Genomic DNA, 23,697 nt, shown 5'->3' with positions numbered 1-23,697 from the left:
TTATAGATATGTATATTAGTTTTGACTTCATACTAAGTATAATATTAGGAACGCTATCTTATTTAAAGTATTAATTAAACATTGCTTCCTGATTAAAAACTTACTATACAACGTAAATATTAAGTTCGATAATGAAATACAATTAACAGATCTTACATTCAAGTTGTGAAGTTGTGTTAATAAGTAATATGGTCTGTTAACAATCATGAATGGTTTATTCATCTTAATGAATACATTTAAGAGTTCAGATAAAACACACAAAGACTCTTTATTATTCCAGTTTAGTGTTCTCTCAGAAATGAGTATAAAGTTGTCATAACTTTACTTTTTGTATACCTCAAAGGGACTTTGTATACAAAAATTCAATCTATCAAAATGGCTTGTACGATATTGATAAAGTTTTTTTCTTACAAAAATCTACGTCCAAAAATGTATCTATAAATTCATCAACTCACACTAAGTAATCACTTTTTACTTTATCAGTATAAACGTAAACTAAATTAAATATAAATATTTCTTTTAGAAAAGGTTTTCCTTCTCCGAGATTTCTGCTGAGCGCAGTTGACAGACATGAACGTCACGTGCACGTGACGACGAAGAATTATACGTTTGTCGTAAAAGAATATTTTCTAATATGCAGAAAGTATTCATGCATTTCTCTTAAGATAAAAATGCGAGAAAAAGAAAGAAAAGCCAACTAGCTTCAAGTGCAGACAAACTACGCCAAATGAGTACTCATAGAAAACCTAGAAAGTCCTAAAAATACAAAATGAATTAATCATTTTTAGAGAAATAAAAGACCCAAGGAGTTATGAAAATTTAAGAGATGAGAACATTTTTGAAAATTAGAACGAAGCAAAAATTACATGCAACAACAAATATCCCCACGACATTCCACAACTGCGTAGAAACTATTCCAGACCACATATCGGTAAAACATTATCAAGCAACACAGCTACATGAAAAACAAACAAATCTCAACAATCCTATACATCCAACGTTGATTGCACATCTCGAAGCAGCCTAGCGTAACCGTCGCATAAACCTTAATACGTTTCATAACGAAGTCATCAACCCACACGTTACCGCTGCAGACCACACGGTATCGAAGCCCGAAGGCCACTGATTTACTTTTCATTACACTAGTATTAAGCAATGTTTTACATAATTCGTCACGGCTGTGATCAACAAAGGGTAAGATAGTTGTTTATTTCGATATGCTTGCGGCTGGTGCAATGTAGACAGGCAAGTAGACAATAATTTGTACAGAAATATTTTATGGTTTGTTAGTTTTTATGCAGTTGGGTTAATAATAGCGTGTTTATTGCCCATGGCTTCAAAGTACATGGTTCTAAGTGCATATGGAGATTTAATTACCAAAAACGAGGAGTTTAATAAGTGATAGGTAGGTATATAAGCAGACGTATCCTGAAAGACTTTCTGAAAAACCCATTCAGATGTTCAGCGGGAACCATCAGAAGTAATGTTGATCTAACAAAGCGAGACTGTCATATGAGTACTGTGAAATATGATAATAATTTGAAAAGGAAGAGGTAAATGCTTGGATGACAAGTAGCGTAGGTATGCTTACATACATAGAAGCAAAGGAATGTCTATTAAAGGAAGATAATTATGCAAAAAAGGAAACCAGATGGGGAGATAATGGAGCCTTTAATACTAAACAAAGTTTTCTAAACTCGATCAATCTCTGGTACTAACTTGTTACCCATGGAATAATTCGATCATCGCCTGTTCTATCGAACCCTTTTATCAGTTAAGCTGTGATTGAGGTTCGACAGCTACCTTTCTCCTATGTGTTTAGGACACAATCTTCATCTATTTATAACACAAACAAAGTAGGTAAACATGAAATACGTCACAATATAAAATTGAATATAGATTAAATTGGAGTTGGGTTCAGTTTGGAAGAAAATTTTATGGCCTTTTAGTTGACAAACGCCTACTAATTTTTATTGGTAAAAAGATTTTCAAAATCGGTGCATTAGTTCCCGAGATTATCCCTAAAACGTCACAAAACATGCTTTATAATGTTGGTATAGATAAACCGATATAGCTAAATGCCCAAAGCTTGTCATCATAATAATAGGTGTGGGAGGGCTTTGTCGTGATAGGGGCGAAGTTATTTGTCATCTGGATCAAGGAGAACTACAATCTACGAATTAAAGTAAAGCTTCATGAATTTTGAGTACAAAATTCCGAAACTGTCACTATCACGTCGCCCACCTTCCGTTAGTAATTGTACATTTATTTTAGGAAGGGTCACTTATGGAGGTTCTTGCCGGTTCTTTTTAATAATACTGACATTTTCGAACTGATCAACTAAAGCCATAAATTGTAACGTTACAAAAGGGCCTGAGAATATTTTGACGTCAAAATATCATCATTTTAATTTAAACAACATATATAAGGCGTTTTAGGCAAAAAAAAAACAAAGAATTAAGTAAATCAGAATCATTTCAGGAGTCTTCCTAAGTTTTACAAACATGGATATGAAATGCATGATCATTTTCACAAAAAGAAAACCATGCTAAGCTAGGATTACGCTGCAAACATTGTTCAGAAAATTCCGAAATTTCACGTACATTTTTGTAATGAAGTCCATAGCCACAGGTGGTCGTGCTTATCTGAAAATCTCAGTGGATTAAGATGATATTTTTCCTGGAGTATTTCGTTCGTATTGAGAAGGATTTTCTTTACTTTATATTGAATGTTTATAATCCAACACCATTAATGTGAAGGAAAAACGATTTTATTTTGTGGTTGGTGAAATTCTATGAATTGCTTTAGAACTTACTATTTTTTCGTGGCGAATGACGGATAAAAACTCAAGTCACACACTTTTGGCTAAGTCATCCAATGGCATGAAAGGAAAGGAAAGGTTTATTCCTTCCTTGCAATCTAACAAGAACTAAAATCTCATTCATCCGTCAATCAGCTAGCTGTACAGCCCAATGGCACTGATTAGGATTCATTCAATGAACTAATATCATGTATTCTGAGGTTATTCCAACACAAAGTCCAATTTTAGCTCCTTTTGCCACGTAAAGTGCAATATAAAGTCATTCAAGCATATCCAGCGGAAACTGTACGTACTTACAATTATTCAATTGTGCGTATAGAATAGTTAATGCGATACTGTATTGCAATTGAAACTTAAGTGGTTGCAAACGATGTTCGGATTGCCGTCGACTTCATTCATAAATCGAAGGTCCTGGAGCCCTATGAAGATATATACAGTCTCATTATAAATAGTTGTTAAGTGTATCTGAATCATTGGGGCTTTCAAAGTGCCTTTTTTTTGTTAAGGCGGGGGAATCCTCAAGGACACCCACCCACTCCCTCGGGGGAGCAAATGGGTAGTGTCAGATTTTTACTGACACATTTGAGTCTCATTAATCTCCGATTCGGTTTAAACTAAACTATTCCGTAATAAACTCTTTCATATTAGGATATGTTTTTAAAAACGTTTTCACTTATTCAGACATAAATGTAGGCTAAACTAGGCTTGGCAGTTGGGGTTCTTTGGACCAAGATGAAGGCACATTTTGAATTTGGCAGTTCTAAAACAACTAAAGGTTTTGCAAAACATTCTGCACGTGTAGCTAGCTTTCTTTCTTTAAAATAATATGACTGCAAATCGTTTTAGCGACCTATGTTTTATAAATATATTCGTATGCGATACCTACAGCTGTTTCATAGCTGCTTTCAATATTATCAGAGATAGTACCTAATACTAACAGATGTTTTCATAAAATAGTTCTTATCTTTGTTTATGTTCTTTTTTGCTTTGTTTAGTTTCTGAAAGATAAACGTAGTACTGAGAGGAATTGTTGTTTTCGTTTATCGACGATCGAAAACCAAAAAAAGGACAAATACGAAAAATAGAGGTTAGAAAGTTTTCAAATTTTGGTTGCGATAGTCAAAAATGGTTTTCTAGAGCTAATATCAACAAATTAGAATCAACAAAATGATTTAACAGACATCCATCGTGAAGCTTCAAATAAACGATAAAAAAATACTGTATGAAAGTTCGGCAACCATTTCAGTACTACAAAAAATAATGTTTAATTCTACTGCAGTCCACACATATCCAGTCATTTAACAATGTAATTAACTTGCCCATAAAATGTAAACAGACAGATTTATCCGAGCAGTGATATTGCGAAAACATGAATTAAAAAATAAGTTTTACACGATGTGAAATAGTGTGAAAAAAATGCATTCTGTTCAAGGTTTTCAAGTTTTTATGACTCACTGAAATACTGCGCTTGTGAGTAATAATATTATAGTAATTGTATTATCGTATCGTAATCGAATTGATCGAAGACATAAGCATTAAGAGTATATTTATTAATGTAAAACAAGGGTATTTAAATGGATCTCGAGATCATAGAAAATTTTAATAAAGCACTCTGACAATAGGTTTTGATAAGACTTGATATAAGAGCGAACAAGGACAGAAAATACATAAGACTAGAACAAGTCTCAGACGTGAATTCTATTCACAAACGTCGCGACACGAAATTACCAGAAATGTTAAGGCACAGGCGAGACGCGGACGAGTGTTTTTTCGTCTTACCTCTTTAAGTCCCGCTTTCAAAATTATGGATTTGAAAACCTTTTATCACCTTATAACGTGGTCGCCGACAACCACGCAAGCGGACTCCAAGCAAACAACGGGCAAAACCAAGAGCAATAAACACACACCCACAGTCGCCATGACACAAGAACTACGTACGATTTCTAAACAGATTAATTACGATTACACCTAAAAGCGTTAATGTAATAAAATTTTAATATGTAACGATTAATCCTTGAACAAATTACATAGATTACAACCGAGTTTACTTCACGACATGATGGCATACTTAACACATCTAAAATGTACGAATTTGCATAATGACCATGAGAAACGAAGTTACTTGTTATAATTGAAAACGAACGCATTTGTTCTGTGTCAGTGATACTTGGAAAAAGTTAGTATCGTGAAGCGTATTTAAATCATAATTATTTTGATGGTATGTCTAGATGTTTGCATTATGGGGTAATTATTACTTCTTGATGCCCGGTAAAGAGGTGATATTCGTTCTTAGAGGGACTGATTAAGTTAAATTCAAAAACGGTCTAGTCGGACAGATTGAGGGTTCCGTAGGCTTAAGAAAACCAAATCGGTTAAGTAGCAAATCAATTTGAGGGATGAGACCCACAAACTGATTAAGGCTGCTTAATCCGGAGATACAGCCTAGCGGCAGACGGATAGCAGAGCTCATATCACCGTCGTAGTTTCAGGTTTAGGTTTTTACCTTTTGGGTACGGTAAAGGCCACCGAATCTGTACTTGTTTCATACGTAGAATCTGTCATATTTGCACTTATTTGTAAACTAGGAACAAGTCTACGATCCGGCATCCAGCGATACATTTCTAAATAACTAAAACGTGAACAGTTGTGGTCAGAGACGGACGGATTAACTTCAAAATGCTCGAACCATGGTTTATATAAACATGATGCGACTTTTTACTCACATACTTTCTAAACCGTTGACTTGTGGTTAAGTTAACTCGGGGAACCTGCTGTCGTGTGAAATCGACGATACTTGTGACCAATGTTTATAGTTCTTGCGTCTTTGTGAAGTGGTCTTTGCACTGGGAGTCTAACAGGTAGGTAGGATAGACACTTAGAAATTGACTAATACGACTGGAGTTTTATTAGCAACTGTGGTCCCATATGCCAATCGTAAGATGATCTTTTCATTAAAATAGCTGTTACTTGCGACTCCTCTCAATTGGATGTCGATCTAGCTATAAAACATTACTTTTCTGTAACGAAGTCGCATAAAAGTAGCCTATTTGTCATCCAAGGTATCAACTACCTGCATACCACATTTCATTGAAATTGGTCCAGAAATTTGCACGTCAAGGGACAATAAACACAAACACACTCACATACTTTAGCATTTATTAGTGAGAAATCTGCTTATAAACTACTACAGGCTTTTAAGCATTGACCATCACGCCAGCAGCTTGTTGGCAATTTCATATTCCAACATTCTTAATATTCATCTGGACTCTCCAAATCGGTTATCTGTTTTTTGAAACAATGTCCAAGCAAGATGTTTGTGTCCCCATTGTTATTAAACCAAATGAACGATTACAACTTGACTCCTAACGTCAGATTAGCCTTATCAATGCAATCTGATCGGAACGAGGTTAGGCAGAATATTATGATAACAGTACGGAAAACGAAAAATGTTTACAATAGAGTCCAATTGTCTCCATTATGTACGATTATACGTCGTAGTATTTTATCTGTGACATGTTATTATACTCTACTAATTTGCATACGACTTCGCTCGCGTTAAATTCGACTTAACACGGCTCTCCTTTTCTGGCCTGATGAACGCAGAAGATGATCCGGTACAGTTTCTTATATCATCATCAGCCAGTCTTAGTCCACAGCTGGGCAAAGGCCTCTTCCATTACACGGTACTGAGCTCAATCTTCAGCTCAGCGATAATAATATAGTTTATTTAATTTGTATCTATTAATTACAATATTTTATTGTTTGGCCTTTGTATTATGTATCACTGTTCTTTGGAAGCAAAGATTTTTATAAATTTTAATCTTTCTACCACGAAAATTGAAGAATATTCCATGCAAATTCCACAATCTATTTCAGGAAAGTGGAGGATTAAAATGAAAAAACATATCTCTACTTAAGAATCACGTCAATTCATCGCTCCGTTAGAGAATAGGGACTTTAAGGCTTCGTAAAGGCAAACACACCAAAGCAACACAGCTTATCAAGATGGTTTAGAATTTTAGATGGCAAAAATGTATCTTGTAAGTAATCTCAGGAAATATTGAACCGATTTTGGAAAGCGTCTTACTTATGTGGCTTTTTATTGGGAAAGCCACGTAATTTACGAGTGTCATATGCTTAATGATTACAGAAAATACAGGTCTGAAGCAGGTACGTGTACAATTTAAACACCGTGTCGGTTACCTTTTCTCCCTGAAACAATAAAATCTCCATTGTTCTAACTTTTAAATATTAAATTACTGAGGTTTTATTGTGTAATGAACTTAGTGTACGATGTAATACGAATATTCACAGAGCTTATAACCATGATGAATATACCATAGAACTATCGGAAACGGTATCAGCAAATTATATCCCTCCGTGCTGGTTACGGCCTAGTGGTTTAAAACAATAGCTTGAGTACATCCATCAAATCTAGATGTCTTAATTTTAGATTAGTTTACCCATATTAGACACGGGCTAACAGACCAACCTGAAATGGACTGCTGTTTGATAGAAAGGAGCTTCATAGCATATTGCTTTAAGCTCTTCGACGGTACCCAACATTCGATAAATACAAAAGCTATCGACGATGTCCAAGAATTGGCTACAGATGATCAGAATTTTATCAGTGTATGAATAGCATTAATATTATTTTTTCAAACGACTTTAAGAATTAGTAGGTTCTTAATTCGTTTTTCTTTTTTATGACTTCTCCACTAAGGAATTCATCATTCGTGGATCGCACAAACGCTTGTCCTACGCTGGGATCAGGTTGCTTGGCGTAGGGACCTCAACCACGCGGCTATTCAATACAGATGTTCAGCCGAAAGCATAACAGTCTAACAAGTTTATACCATGAGTATCTTCTATCTTGATCTTAGAAAGACGAATATCATAGTCTATATAGTCGAAGCTTCCGAACGTCTGCGCTTTCACCGGCACGAAGCTCATACTTTCACTTATTATTAAATAACAATCCAGACTCAATTATCTAGTTGAACACCAATTTGTATTACATAATAACAGGTTGGAATTGTTTAACTGATTGCTCTCAGGGAACTAAAACATTCGGTTGTTTTATTACGTTATAGAAATAGTTATCTTGTCATCTTGTTACTGGGTTTCTACCAACATCTTTTGAAGTAGTATCGTTGGAATTGTAGAAGAGTGACAGTGCACTACATGGAGTAGAGCCGTCTCTCAACTAGGTAGATCTAACAGTAAGCGGGCCATCTGGCCATGCATTAGGACATTGTTAATGTCCTCTCATGTGTTGTATCACTGTAAGATACGTTTTTAAAGAAATAGGTTTAGGTCTCTTGAATTAAGTCCTACTGCAAGCTAAGACACAATATAATGTTTTCGAATATAAATTCAAGTAAGTGGCGTGCACTTGGAGAGGCCTATGTCCAGCAGTGGACTGCGATAGGCTGATGATGATGATGATGATGATGATGAAGTATATTGAAAGTTTTAATAATAATTCAGATCAAAAGTCGGTGTAGACCAAAAAAGACGTAACAATACTTTTGTAGGAAATTTCGAGAATCTTTCGATTCGTGACCCCGCCGGAGAGTCAGCTCATCAAACTTATCGGGAGATCCCCATAAATACGTATTAAATAATAAAACAGTTTACACCTGTAGTATCATTAAAGAAAAATTTTAAAAACAATATTTTTACTACCAAACAGGTCTTATCAAATTAACAGGTTCAACTCAAACACCAGTTAAACAAGAGTTACATAAATCTTTTATTTGAACTATCAATAAATAATAGGTTTTCCTCTTGAACAATAGATGGACTTTCTTAGATGCAAAGATCTTTAGCTCAGACAGTGTTTTAAAGTGAAAGTTATGTAACTAGGTATTTTATTGCTGAGATGCAAGATCAGTTTACAGCGATTAGCATGTATTGTCTATTCCCTAGCCGTCTTATTACTATGCGAGATTTTCCCAGTCTTTAATAGTGAGTTAATCAATATTGAGGCTCTAGACAGATACAAATAAGAGGGACTTAAGGGAAAAGCTAGTAGTACCCAGGGAAGATTTGAGCAGTGATTACCATGCAAGATCACTACGGGTTGACAATTTTAGATTTCAATATTTGGAAACCAAGTCTCCTCATGATGTATTTTCACAAAATATTTTATTCATATTTAGAGGTGTAACTTAAGAATAATTCCTTAAGTACAATTCAAAATTCACTTTTTTACTCTGCCTGCATTGGAATGGCCATTCCATGGCATTGCTGACACTATGTTGTTTAACATAGCAACGGATGAATAGCCTGTAATAGCGAAGCTGCCTATATTTTTCTAAATTGTCTAAGTATAAAAATTCTATATTTTTACCTCACTTACATGTTTCGACAGATTTTGTTTTAAGTACCTAATTATTTAATGGCGCTACGCTTATTATGGTTATATTAATAAGTAATTAATAATTGTGATCATTAAGTTCCTTGATATATTTATTATGTAACTTTTATCACATATTGCTTTACTTATTTACATTATCAACCAAAGTATATGTTTCCGAATAGGATATTAAATATTCAATGAAGAAGAAATTCTGGATAATATAAATTAACTCCAGGTGAGATGAGGATTGGGACGACTTAAGGTTCAAAGGGTTTTTTATTATATAGCGTTAATATACAGCTTTAATCCTCATCCACGATACAAATATATGATAATGTGATTAATTTTCAATGGCAATATTTTAGTCTTTTATCACAATAACTAAAGATTATAAGAGCTCCGGGCATGTGACTTGGTCAGTCTATTGATGGCTTAACTTCATTAGATCATCGGCAAACATATAATATTTCAACAAATAAATTTAAAGATCGTACATAATGCTACAGTTTAAAGTAATCCTTCACATCACATAAATAATGGATGTATTAAAAATAGTAAAAGGTAATTACATCAATGGTTTTAACCATTCAACCAGTTAACATAACTACTTTTATGTAATTACTTCAAAAAGAAATTCCTTGAACAAGAAGCCATACATTAATAAGGTTTTTATATCAGTACAAAGTATGAGGCAGTGAGTACTTACAAAAAATAGGTAAATCAAAGGCCAATTATCACTCAGACACTAGTTCTGCTAACAGTAAAGACTCTCGCGCAATACCATCGCTGGTGCGCGTCTGTTGCAATACTGACGATGCATTCGACACTGACGAAACATCCAATGTTTCGTGTTCGGTGCAACACGCACTCTAAAGCAACAAATAACACCTATTTACCTAACAATGACCTCTACAACATACCTTCTCGAAGCGCTGCCTGTACTCTGCCTTCTCTATCTTATCATTCTCCAACTGCGAGATCTTCGCCGTGAGCTCCTGCAGCGCCTGGTTCTCCTTCTCGTTCCGCACCGCTAGGTTCTCCAACAACTCCAGCGCGTTAATCACTTTAGGCAGAAGCGCTGTAACGGCGTCAGGGCCGTATTTTTCGATAATTATCTCGCATTCCTTGCCAATATCCGACGCCAGGTCGTAAACATCGACGACAGTGACTTCGTCGTCGAAATCTGGCATCTTGGCTGTGAAGCGCCTACGGTACGGCATTAAAATCACTTAGTTTTCACTTCACGGCACCACATAAAAATAAAAGTTACAGTAAACTAAACACCTTTCGCAAGTGCGCCATCATTACTGAAAAGTGAAATGTCAAATTCAATAGTGCTGGGACGCGCAACGGTACAGCATAAAAACGATATAACGTTATTTAGCAATTAGCAGTTTAACCGCTTTAGTCAGAAACGAGTGCTAGTGTGCAAAGAATGAATCAGATCTAAGTACTATGACGGACCAAAAATTTTCGAGACATTGCAAATATATAATGTATTTTGTCTACGCCATTCTGGAAACCATACTCTGATACTAATCATATATTATTGCTTTAAAAAACACGACAACAAGTTCTTTAATAATCAAAACGATCAAGATGATTTCGTTTCAAATAAATTTATTTATAGCTAAACGTTTTATGCAATAGTCAAGAGAAATTTTGTTTTTCTTTTTAAATTCGTGCTTATTTAATATTGCAAACATTAATTAGCATTTACATTGACATTATATTACTGAATCCTTAGTCAATGTTTTAATAATATTCTTCGTTTTACAAGAATTTCTGCAAGCTCTGCTTTAATTTTGTAAATAAGTTTAGCTTCCTGCTTACGAATAATAACTCGATAAATAGCATTTAACGTTAAGCTGTTCATAACCAAAACGATATAACCAGTTATAAAGTTGTACGTACATCACTAGAACTCTGAGACAGAAAGAGATGAAATGCTATTTCCTTCTCATTTAACGTTCGGATACACGTACCAACAATAAAATTCATCTAATAATTTAGATTGGACTTTCTAATTTTTAAAGCGATAATCATTCTAAGAATTCAAAGTGAAATAATTGCTTAGTAGTTACAAAACCAAAAGTAGTTTGAAAACGGTCGTTACGTTTATTTTTTATATTAAATATCATTGTGGATACATCCTTAATATTGACGTCATATCCTACAAATAATTTCGGTGTGGGAAATTCAAATTTTATCGATGGGGTCCTTAAACTTTAGCAGTCCGATTTTCGGATTAATAATCATTGCACTAGTTCTATTGGGCAATGGGATAGGTATACATTATCTCGATACACATTAGTATGAATACTGTTCATATTCGGAAAAGCAAAATTTTAAGATATTCATGAAAATACGGCCAGCAGGAATTAATCCTCACCTTTGTTCAAACACAAAAAAAATGTGCCACAACTATAATGTTTCAAAAATGTTAATATTATCCTTACATGGTCATTGTTTATCATGCTGATAAAGGGATGTCGCTGCTCGCAACATATTGTTACTTTTCAAGAGCGTTATGTTAAAATATCGATTATCAGCGGCCGCCACGCGCGAAGCAACAGTTGAACGTTATCAACAGGCGGGAACGCGCGACGCCACTTCCCGCGCACGGAATATTTTTTTAAACATTTTTTTTTTGTTTATTTCTTGAGTGCAATGAATTTTCAAAGTAAGGCCAACAAGTATGTGTGTCCGAATGATCGTCAACTGTCGTTGAGAGCCAAGTAAGTTTTTTATTTACTTACTAAGTTTCGTATCACAGCTGTAGTTAATGTTTTGTTTATATTTTGAAGTTACTTTGATCTTAATTGATGTTGGGTTGCGGGATGAATATAAAAGCCAGCTTTTCATCTTCGTTAAAAATAGGCTGGCTGTATTAAAGTTTTCTTTTGCCTTGGGTTAAAAATATACAGCGATATTTTTTCCTTGTTTTGATAACTTTAAATTGTTTGCTTTAATCCGTATCTCAGAAAAAAATATTTCGAGCGCTCAAAATATTTTCATTAGAAAAATGAATTTTACTACAACATATTGTAATACTTTATGCTTGTCGTTCTATGAATGAAAAGTTAATTAGGTAATAAAACTAAAGTCTGTCACTCCAATATATTCAACAGTAATTATGATCTACAAATGTTACGCGTGTATTAGTGGGACGAAAATGCGATATTTTCGTCCTTTACTACCTTATTTTAAGGAATCAAAAACATAAGTACAATATTTTAATATATTACAGTTGATAACATAGGTACATCACACTTACAAAAGTAATGATTGCATTTTAATTCATTTCCTTATTCTACATTCAGCCATACTAATATTGAAGAGTAATGTCGTCTGCCTAAAACCTCTTTTCATTTAACCTTTTTCTTTCCTTTAAGTACTAAAAGATGTCAGATAAGGATAGTTCTTCTTATTATTTCTTGCACCTTTAATTTAACTTGTGACCAATTGTATCCTTTAGATAATTGTCCAAATAATATTGAATACTCTTTTATCGCATAAATAAACATAATATAATAATAACATGATACCTACATTAATTTGAAAACATGAGTATTGTAGATAAAAACGAATAGCCAGGTGCATACTTAGTATTTTCCACGTTTTTATAAACTCACTTCCTTTTTTTTGTTTTGTTGGTCTGTCGTTCCGGTTGGATTTTTGTAACTCAATTTTGAGGAAATTCCCGATAAGCTGGCAGGCTGAAATTTTCAGGGTAGCTTCAAACCCGAATATATCTTTTTTTAATTCATAATACTTTCAATATTTTTGTAATAAGTTGGTAACTAGAGTCAGAAAACTTGCATTGAAAAGGAAAGAAGAAATCATATTAGCAGCCTTAATCTAATAGCCTGTCAAAGTTTAATGTGCACCTAAAAATAGTATCGGGATTATAAACAGAGTTTTCTGTTATCAATGAATCGAACAATAGATATTATCACACATGACTATCTCTCTTAGATAATACGAATATGCCTAAACTTACAGCGGACACTTTTAGATCTAACCTAGGGTGTAGGTATATATTTTTATCACCACGCTACCTCACTGCGGATTGGCGATTTCAGATATCAATATTCGGAATCCAGGTTGCCTCACGATGTTTTACCTATTAATAAATAACGTACATATCACTTTGAATAAGTCACATTAGTACTTTGCCTGCGTTGTGATCGAACCTTACCTCGTAAATACAAATCCATGCATGTACACAACTCCACTATATAATATCAATTGGAATTCAATCCTATTCAACCTGTATTCATTAAGTACAGATACACAATTCATATACCTACTATACTATCATCTGCATCGCATACACTATTGCAACACAGGTCCCAAGTAATACATTGAATTGAAGATAAGCTCTGGCAAACATGTTTTCAATTGAAACAACTTGGACGGAGCTGTAGCACGTAGCTCGGACAATACTCGGCTTATGTGTACAACTTTACCTCGTACAAGATAAAGTTTCGCATCTGAACTAAAATATATAGAAGCGATGTGATCAGACTACTATTATTAATGCGAAAGTCAACTTAATTGTATCAAATGTGAGGAACATGTGTTGTGTGTATGTTTGTTACCTCTTAAAGCTCAAACGACTGGGCTGAATTAGACGAAAGATGAAATTTTGTATAGTCGCTACCTGGGATTAACATATTAGCTACTTTATCCCGGCATGTTTTATATGTATGTATTTATAAATTATACATTATAAGTAATATCAATAATACAAGCTTTGCTTAGTTTGAGTCTAGATGGCGTTGTGTGAAAGTTGCGGAATATTATATTTAATAGATAGTAATAATAATTCTCACAATAACAAAGCGAAATAAACTTGACTTACTTAATAAAGTAAAAACAAAAAATAATTGAACTTGTTAGAAGTCTTTCGTTTTAATTTAGAAAGTTCCCTGGACAAACTCGGGTCAATTCGAGCTCCGGTAATTAAAGAAGTTCCCCTCACAATGAGAGATCACAAAATTAAGTGTCCACTTCATTTTGAAGCTTTCAAAATATCTGTTACTTATTCATATTATAATACATAATACACGAAAGGTAAAGGAATTTCTTTGTTTCTCTTTTTCTGAAAAAAACTTGCATCTGCTTTAAGGAATTCTATCCTCGTGCTGCGGAAGTTTTCGCAAACATTCAAGTCAACTACACAAAGACACCCAGACTCAGGACAAGTATTTGTGGATCGCACAAATGCTTGTCCAACGCGGGGTTGGATCCGTGACACCTAACACGGTAATCCGTGCAGTCCATTCATATGAAATTATCGTGATTTCTCATAGGTTCCTCAGTGTTTTGGAAGGCACGTTAAAATCTGGTTCCCGGCTGTTAATAACACATCTTGACAGTCGTTTCTTGTAGTCCGACATCCAGTCTAACTAAGGGATATCGTGTTGTTCAGGTAACTGGGTTGAGGAGATCAGATAGGAAGTAGAGTCAGAACAGAACTATTATATTAACACTGGAAGCCAACTCCAACATGAATGGGAAAAGGCTAGAATGATGACGATGACATTTGAGTTTTTCTATTCGTGATTATATTCAATGCGAATACGTCTCTGTCTTGTGGTCATCTTTTGTTTTGGCCTGGCTTCTATGATAGGATGTGAGCATACTAATATTTCTTGACTGAAGAACATGCGCATTTGAGATTATGTCTGTAGACACAGCAGGCATGAGGTTATCTTAGCAATCTCTCCATGTCAGATTATGTACATGTTGCAGTAAAAAGGATGGCAAAGTCGTCTTAATACTTTGGCTATTAATCTAGGAATAATTTTGTAAATGTTTGAATAGTGATCACATTTTACCTTATTTATGCAAGCCAAAGGTTGATTTAAATAAGAACCCATGAGATATCATATTTAACGTGTCTTCGGATTAACTATTTATGACATACATGGTCACCCATCCACGAACCGACCGCATCAAGCGTAGCTTATCCTATCATCTATCAACTTATACAGTTGCAGCGTAGCCACGAGCTCCTCCTCAAATTGATCCATAAATTAGCAATATTTACCGTTTATAAAGCTGCCATTCACAAGGTATGCGTAACAGTTGGAAATAAACCGATCTGTTTAAAATAGCTTGCTCTCAAGCCAGGAATATCAACCTGTCATGTTGAATGCCACTAGAGGCAGGGCCGTCAGCACGTGCCTTTATATATCCATATATCTGTGCATGTTAAGTATAGTTAGAGTATTTTCACTAACAATTATTGGTTTTAAATCGACTCTCGTATTTAATAATTTTGTCAGCTTCAAGCAGGTAAATAAACTATGGAATTGTAATTCGCAATAATATGAATATTAATAATTAATAATAACTTAGATATAGATATTTTGCTATGCCCTAAGCGGGTCCATAATGTATGTCCAACCCTAAATTTAAGATCTTTATGTAAAGAACATTGTGGATATGCAATAAAGAATATGAATATGAATACTAAGCTGTGCTAGTAGAACAAAATCCTAATGAAAACACTGAACATAAATGTTGTAGATATTTTTAAGGCCCAACGCAAAAAGAGGGGTGTTATAAGTTTAATGTGTCTATTTGTCGGTGGCATCATAGCTCCCCAACGGATTGAACAATTTCAATTTAGTTTGTTTTGTTCACTTCGTCGAGTCATTGAGCGATTGAAAAGTTGTTGGGGATGAAAGTAGCTATGTACCGTCGGGAGATTTTTCAATTTCAATTTTATGTTGTTGGTAGATTATAATTAGATATTTTTACACCGTCTTCCGTTGCTGCCTGTAGTACTACAAAATAGTTCATGGTCCATACGGAACAACGAGGAAAATATATATAAGTTAAAAATTAACTGTAAACCGAAAGAAAGGAGCATTATCTCTGAAGAGCCAGAGCGGGTCAAGTTTGCAAATCAACTTTATACTTCGTCCTTAAACTTAATATGCGAACGGGTCTTGTAAGGGACCAACGTCCTTAGAAGTCTCAATAGGCACTACGTGCCGACACAAACAAACATACGTACCATGTACTTATTTAAAGTGTGCAGTTAAGAGTTATTTGTGATAATACCAGCCTATTAAAGTACTACTGCTGGGCACAGGACTCTTCCCGTGTAGGGATGGTTTGAGCATTGATCACCTTGCTCATTGCAGTCAGGAGTATTTAGAATAAAAGTGTTATTTTGCATTTCGTTATGACAATATATAATTACTTCAACCCATGCCGACGGCACGGCAATAGGATTCCCACCGATTCGAAAGCATATTTTAAAACACAAAAATTATAGCCTCTAGTGTTTTCGTCGTTTATATGTCGAAGTTACATTTCCCCGTGTATTAATGATCTTGAATCGCACTAACAAGTCCAATTCAATTTATTTGTTGACTTACACATAGTTCCCGAATTACAAACAAACTTCATAATATTAAATACAGATGTGATGTAACACTCGAGACCCTCAGATTGTGTCATTGAACTTTTGAATTTGTCAATACAAACGTGAAATAGAAACATTGACACCCTTGTCTAACTAACAAAACAATGTAAACAGTCGGTTAGTTGAATCAGAGTTCAGAAACAATGGGATCTATAAATAAGTCGTACAGGAAGCGGATGTGAGCAGAGATAGTGACGCGAGGACGACTCAGTGGATTGATTATCGAGCCGTCTTCAGTGCCGGGTAAACGACTAATTAAATATTATGCAAACAATACAATCCTGTTGAACACACTTATCACAAGATTATCCAAACAACAGTCCAGGTGGACTGACAATATTGCATTCCATTATAAATACCATAAAAATAAAAATCTAAAATGTCGAGATAGCATACCCTTTCGAGAAGTGACGTCATTTTCAATTGTCAGTACAATACATTAAACAGATTCAGTACCGTTGAAATGAAATCATTTATTCTGCAAATAGGATATTTCATCACTTTTACATGTCTTTTTATGAGAACGCTGGAGCCGTTAGCTCTCTAGAACCCAAAGTATGCGACGTGTAGCGGGTTCGATTCCCGCATAGGACAAACTCTTTGTGATCCACTAATCCTTTTTTTTTCTTTTTTTTTCCGCTGGGAAAAAATGCTATTACGCATCCCCTTCCCGCCGGGGGGCGAGAGAGGGGTATGTGGGACTCCCCGGTAAACGACGTTCCCGGTATACCCACTAAAAAGACCCAGCGGCACTCCGACCTCGCCTTAGTGGAGGGGGCCTGGGAGTCCATGTCGTCCAGTCCCCCACCGGCGACTGCCTGCCTTGCGGCAAGCCCCTCAAGCTCCCCCCCCAGAGGGGAGGGTGCTTTATAATGGCCGGAGCATGATCCACTAATCCTTGCCCTAAGTTCGGGTGTCGTTGCGAATTTGACTAAATGTTTGTGAAACACCCTGCAATGTCAGGGTTAATCAATAAATTCCTCATACAAAAAAAAACTAATAAACAGGCTAAGAAAGAGAAAATTAAACATGCGTTAGCGCCGATCCAATTTATATTATTGTATGGGAATGAAGATTTTTTCCAACGAATCACGTGACTTTGACTCTCCACTTCAAGGCCAATTGTCTAGACTGGCTGACGTCATGCGGCAAATAGTTGCATATGGGAAACAAGAGGGAATCAGGTATTTGACTAAATCTTATGATATAAACCTATTTCATCCGTCAGACCAATTTCCAAAAAAATATTTGAATACGTATTTTTCATTTTGTCACATCATTAAAAAGTATTGAAGATTAAAATCAGCACTTATCTTGTAAGCACACACTTCACATGATGAAATGTATGCTAAAATAACTTGTTAGTAAAATCCGTACACGATATTTTAAATCACTGTCCATTTTTCAAATCAATCCCCTTCATTTTTTTGTTTACGAGGTAAAGGAAAAAGAAAGTAATCATAATTTTTTTGTTATCTGTCTTACTGAACTGAACTCATTGTTTTGGCAAAAGCCCTATAAAAACAACACATAAAGATGAAGCGATAAAGGCATCCTTCACTGCTGCAAAAATACTTCTTAAACACGCGGATTCAGGCCTTCTGGATGTTCATATTAATTTAAATGGATATTCATGTAAATAACACACACATATATTTAAAAAGATTTGTATTCTTTCACAATTCCCTTGTTAGGAAACACAAAAACACTGTTTCTTCGGTGACTGCTCTACAAACCAAAAGTCTTGTCATACCCATACTTCAAGACTCTGTCATGGACACCTCCTGTGAATCCAGTATACTGTCTGCTCTGGTAAACGTCGACAATGTTCTGACTCTTCGCTTTTCGGGTATCACTTGGACGGTAGCCATAGGGAGGGGTATTATCCCACGAGTAACAACCGTTCCGCTTCGGGAGTTTATCGAGATAGCTTGGCGATGATTTCTTGCTCTGAGAGGAGCTGGCACTCCTCACTTCGTCTGCGTCTTTGAACATATCAATTTTAACTTTTTTCGAGTTGTTGGACATCCTTAAATACACGATTCAACTGGGTGTATAGTCCAAAAATCCGTATGTGAACGAGAGACGAGTATATAGGTCTTATCTGAACGAGAGACGTTCGTCAACTGAGTTGATGGAACGATTGTCGCGTCTTAAGTATTATGCATATAGTATTGGTAGTTACTCCATTGCTCCTACAATATCAGTTGATGATCTCACGGGCTACTAATGAGGATGTGACCCCATTTCGTTAGTTCGAAGAACAATCTATACATAAAAATATGGTTCTCAAACTTAATAATTGTTTTCATTAGTGATAGTTTATTTTATTTTATTTAATTTTTAACCTTCAATCGTTTTTTCTTATTATTCATCATTATTTTTTCTTTAAAACTATTCCCGCCACAAACTTTTAGGCGATCAAGTCACCTGAACAAAGACACCCAGACTCAGGACAAGCTTCGCTGGAAAACACAAACGCTTGTCCGATGCTTGCGATAGTGCTGATTCCTTACAAGAAGGCTAAGGAATTTGCAAAAAATGAAACAATCGTTGCTTAACAATGTTTGCTTTCCAAAGATCTAACAAAGAGTCTTGTTGACACTACCGTGACCCAAAGGCTGGCTTTTACCTCGCACAGAGGATTAGCATTGCTATTCAACCTTGTGGGCACACTCCTAGCCGTCACGTCACGGTGAATTTTTTGATGCCTTTTATTTTATTTCTTTTCTTTAAATACGTCTCCCGCAGTGAGGATCTTTTTCCTTGTGTATCGGGGGGTTTCAGAATCATACAAATCATACGTGCACAAAGACACCCAGACTCAGAACAAGCATTACTTGATCACACTGATGCTTGGCCTACGCAATGATCAAGCCCGCGACACGTCGCACTCAGTGGGTATAGCGTGGTGACCTCAACCACTCGGCTATCCGTACACTCATTATTTTCATTGTACATATTTAAAAACGTATTCATTAAAGTTATAAACTTCATCGGTTAGCAGCGATTCCCTAATCCTGCTATACCGGTCTGACAAAAAATACGTCAACAATCCCATTCGCGACATTATCAAAGTACCACTACCTCATTCTGAAATATATAAATACGTAATACGATCTAACTAATCACGACACAAGCTCCAATTCCCACTAATTAGGTATTCATAGGATTTCTGCCGTCCTTATGTATATAATAGAAAATAGAAATTGAGTTATTACCACACGGTGAATAGCAGACCATGTTTCTAAGTAATTTGCTTATACAGGCACCATTGGTTACGATATAAATTAATTAATGAAAATGCGACGGCTATTTGTCTTTCGTTATTGATAAGGAACATGCATTCTTATTTGTAAAGAGAAATGGTCTAATCTTGGTTTTAATAAGTTCCGCCTTGGAGTTTGCCAGCTAGCTAGGTATGGATGGCACTATTCTAGTGTTAAGTTACAAGACCGAATCTCAAACACAACGCTGCGTTCCAAATTGGGATTAGAAATGTTGGCAAAAAGGGTGACGGGCTAAAATAGGATTTGGTGGGTCACGTCAGCCATACATAGTGACCGCTGGGCAAAAGTCACCACACTATGGGAGCCAGCGAACGGACGACACGGCGTCGCCGTGGACAGGCTAGAAAGCGTTGGCGGGATGATCTAAACGCTTACCACGTGGACTGGTTCTATGTGGCCCATGAAAGAGAATCGTGGAAATATTTGGGGCACACTGTGTTAGACAAAAAATAAATGATCTTAATGTGAATTTCGGTGGTGGTAATATTGCAATTTATATTAATTTATAAATATGCTATTTGCTATAACGAGCAGAGGCGTTTTTTAAGGTATTATTAACCTCATTTTCAAGATTGAAAATACTAAAACCATATTATACAAAGCTAAAATTAAATCAGCATGCAAAAACAAACCAGTATCAAAAAAGGAATAGAAACAAGTTTGAGAACCGTCGTTTGTAAAATAGTTGATACTTAATTGAACATATTGTAAAGAGAATAACTAGAGTGTTGCAATCGAAATTAAATAATATGTCATCCGAATTATTAGCATGAGATCATCGTTGAACAAGCATAACAGTGGCAATGACGCCTCATTTAATTTCCAATAGAGAATATTATTACCAGTAAATTAATACTACGTAAAAGCTTTGATACATACTCATGAACACTCAGTTGATTTCCAGTTAGCTGTCGTTTTAATTTCATACTTTTTTTATGCCCAACCTATAAATGTCCCACTATTGGTCGAGCCCCTTCTCATATAAAAGGTTTGAGCTTTGACTTATTGTTCCTTAGAAGATTTTTAACAAACAAAAAAGCTAGTGTACAATAACGTGGTAAAGTTAAAACTTACTTACTTATCATTTTAAATTAGACATGCATTGTTTAACAAATTCAATAAATCAGTTCATTCAAGGATTCATATTACTTCTATTGTGTAAACTCTACCCTGAAACGTAATATTTTCATAATATTCAATCAGTCGTTTAACCGGCACTAAAGACGTCTCGATAATCAATCCACTGTGTCGTCCTCGCGTCACTATCTCTGCTCACATCCGCTTCCTGTACGACTTATTTATAGCTCCCATTGTTTCTGAACTCTGATTCAACTAACCGACTGTTTACATTGTTTTAACGGTGAGTGACAGGTGCCAATTTAGTACCTATTGACAACCAGTTAAAGTAACTAAGGGGTGTCGTGTTACCCAGGTAATTGGGTTCAGGAGACAGATAGGCAGTCGCTCCTTATAAAACACTGGTACTTAGCTGCATGGAGTTAGACTGGAAGCCGACCCCAGCATACCTAACAAGCCTTTTCCCAACTATGACATAGTTGGGAAAAGGCTAGGATGATGACTATGAATGTATGTCTAAATCAATGCTCAAATAACTGTGTCTATAATATGAGTATTTTGTCTACTTACAATGGAAAATGTGAAAAAAACAGGGCAGGTATAAATCATAACTTCTTCTACCCACGGGGACGAATTCTATTATTCATAAAAATAGTGCAAAAGTCCAGCTATAAGTTTCCAAGTAAATCATTAATGGACAAAAAATCTCTTACTCCTAGCGGGACTTACGTGAAGAAACATAACTGTTATCCTTACAATGGATGTTTGGATGTTCGTTACTCAATCACGCAAAAACGGCTGAACTAATTTGGATGAAATTTGGCATGCATATACCCATGTACATGGAAAAGAACATAAGCTACCTTTTATCCCAATTTCTTAGTATATCCCGAGGGAAAATTGAAAACATGTGTAAAGCAACAAAAAGTCTTAACATATAATCTTTTAACCACGCGGATGAAATCGCGGGCAATAGCTAGTATCAAATAAATGTACCCGATATTGCTTCACATGAATGGAACATGGAAGAGATTCTTCGAATTTCCGAAGCTGTCTAGACCGGCTTTGCATCACAAGCCAATAGAATTGAAAGGCTTATAGCGGCTTTAAGTGAAATCGCTTCCCTTTCCATTTTGCGGAACAATCGTTTTTAAATTGCGGGCTGCATCGAGAGCCTTTTTAAAAGGAGTTTGAATTACTTTTTATAGAATGTCCTCTGCCTGTTGTAATATGTTTTTTTCTTTATGGAACGCGTTTCAAAATTAATAATTTTGTTTGTTTCTTATCTGATTTGGTTTGCATATCCTTCTGATCATTTGTTTCTTCTTTTAAAAAACAGCTCTAGCACAGAGGAACTCAACCTTGTGTCGCCTTAAATTAGATTAATCAATTAAGGTTTTGACGTTCAGAAAAGAGTACTTTTTTAAATTTATAGCTCAATAAATAAATGAGTAGAATTGAATTGAATTGAATTAAATTAAATGATATTGGCAACATAAATATAATTATTATTGCACTGACTTATTTCCTATTCAACTTTCTCAAACAACGTATTATCTGGCCATTGGATAAGTCCAACAGAGTCTAAAGTCTAGCCCAAAGTAATTCCCTCAAGATATTTTTCTTTACCTTGAATTTTACTGTGCTTGGCACACAGTAAAAATCTTTCATATATCAAAACAACTGACGAACCTCGTTAAGACCGGCAACAACAGCGAAAATAGATGCCACCCTATATTTTAATGTAAAACCAGTCAAGTGCGAGACAATCGCATAATATTAGGGTCACGCTATGTCATGTAGGTTGAGTAAACATGGAGTAACACAGAGTATGTGCCAACATGATGATAATTAAGAAGGAAGGCAAAAACATTACTTAATAAACATTTTATAGTGTTACTAGCTGTTGCCCGCGTACACGTTACGTTTACTTCGTCCCCGTGGGTAGAAGATATACATAAGTTATGATTTATACCTGCCCTGTTTGGTTTCACACTTTCCATTGTATCTTCGCTCCTATTAGTCGCAGCGTGATGGTTTATAAAGCCTAAAGCCTTCCTCCACGAATTGTCTATTCAACACAAAAAAAAAAAATCAATTGGGACCAGTAGTTCCTGAGATCAGCGCGTTCAAACAAACAAACAAACTCTTCAGCTTTATATAATATTAGTATAGAGTATAGATGATTGGTTAATCACTATACAAAGATTTTCTGTAAAATCATTGTATATGTAATCTGAAGAGTCTGTACTTTTCAGTAATCCTACAATAAAACAGAGTTCGACAAAAACTAGTTTTTCTTGATCAATCTATTTACTTAGGCCGCTACGTAATATTTCTACAAGAAATGCCTCTGTAGCGCGTAGCCTCGTAGACATTACACACTGGCTACGAGTTTAAAGAAGCCCGTAGACAAAATTCAAGACCGTTGAAAACGTGATTTTATGAATACCTGAGCATCACGTATGATGCGACTCCGGAATATTTGTCATGAGAGTAAGTCATTGTATTGACCTTGAGTGTACCGTTCCTTATTGAATTTCTAATTATTGTAAAGGAAAAATAAAAGTGTCATTTATTGCCAATTTTCATTAGTTCATTTGCCATTGTAAATAGCAGGATTGGGGAGGGTACAGTTTTGTAATGGTCTGGTTATGTTTGGATATCATTGTTGAAACTGATTTGACAAGGACAACGT

At 35.4% G+C, this 23,697-nt stretch overlaps 2 protein-coding genes across 7 annotated transcripts in view; one reads left to right on the top strand and one right to left on the bottom strand.

The window, feature by feature from the left end:
• LOC113494283 (RILP-like protein homolog) overlaps positions 1-10,507 on the bottom strand; it is a 48,033-nt gene extending 37,526 nt beyond the window's left edge. For 3 of the 5 annotated variants that reach the window (XM_026872562.1, XM_026872568.1, XM_026872577.1), the window contains exon 1: positions 10,106-10,507. In XM_026872562.1, the coding sequence (XP_026728363.1) occupies positions 10,106-10,405 (300 nt within the window). In that variant the 5' untranslated portion in view covers positions 10,406-10,507. The remainder of the gene's footprint in view (positions 1-10,105) is intronic. The other 2 variants (XM_026872583.1, XM_026872592.1) reach the window with 1 other exon arrangement.
• A 914-nt stretch (positions 10,508-11,421) lies between these two features.
• LOC113494242 (rabphilin-3A) overlaps positions 11,422-23,697 on the top strand; it is a 56,484-nt gene continuing 44,208 nt past the window's right edge. Inside the window, exon 1 of one of the 2 annotated variants that reach the window (XM_026872505.1) lies at positions 11,422-11,923. In XM_026872505.1, the coding sequence (XP_026728306.1) occupies positions 11,856-11,923 (68 nt within the window). In that variant the 5' untranslated portion in view covers positions 11,422-11,855. Of the gene's footprint in view, positions 11,924-15,575; positions 17,817-23,697 lie in introns of those variants that run through there. The other variant, XM_026872497.1, reaches the window with a different exon arrangement.

The sequence above is a fragment of the Trichoplusia ni genome, chromosome 1, assembly GCF_003590095.1.
Source record: "Trichoplusia ni isolate ovarian cell line Hi5 chromosome 1, tn1, whole genome shotgun sequence".
NCBI classification, from domain to species: domain Eukaryota; kingdom Metazoa; phylum Arthropoda; class Insecta; order Lepidoptera; family Noctuidae; genus Trichoplusia; species Trichoplusia ni.
This window is presented reverse-complemented; position numbering and strand designations above follow the sequence as displayed.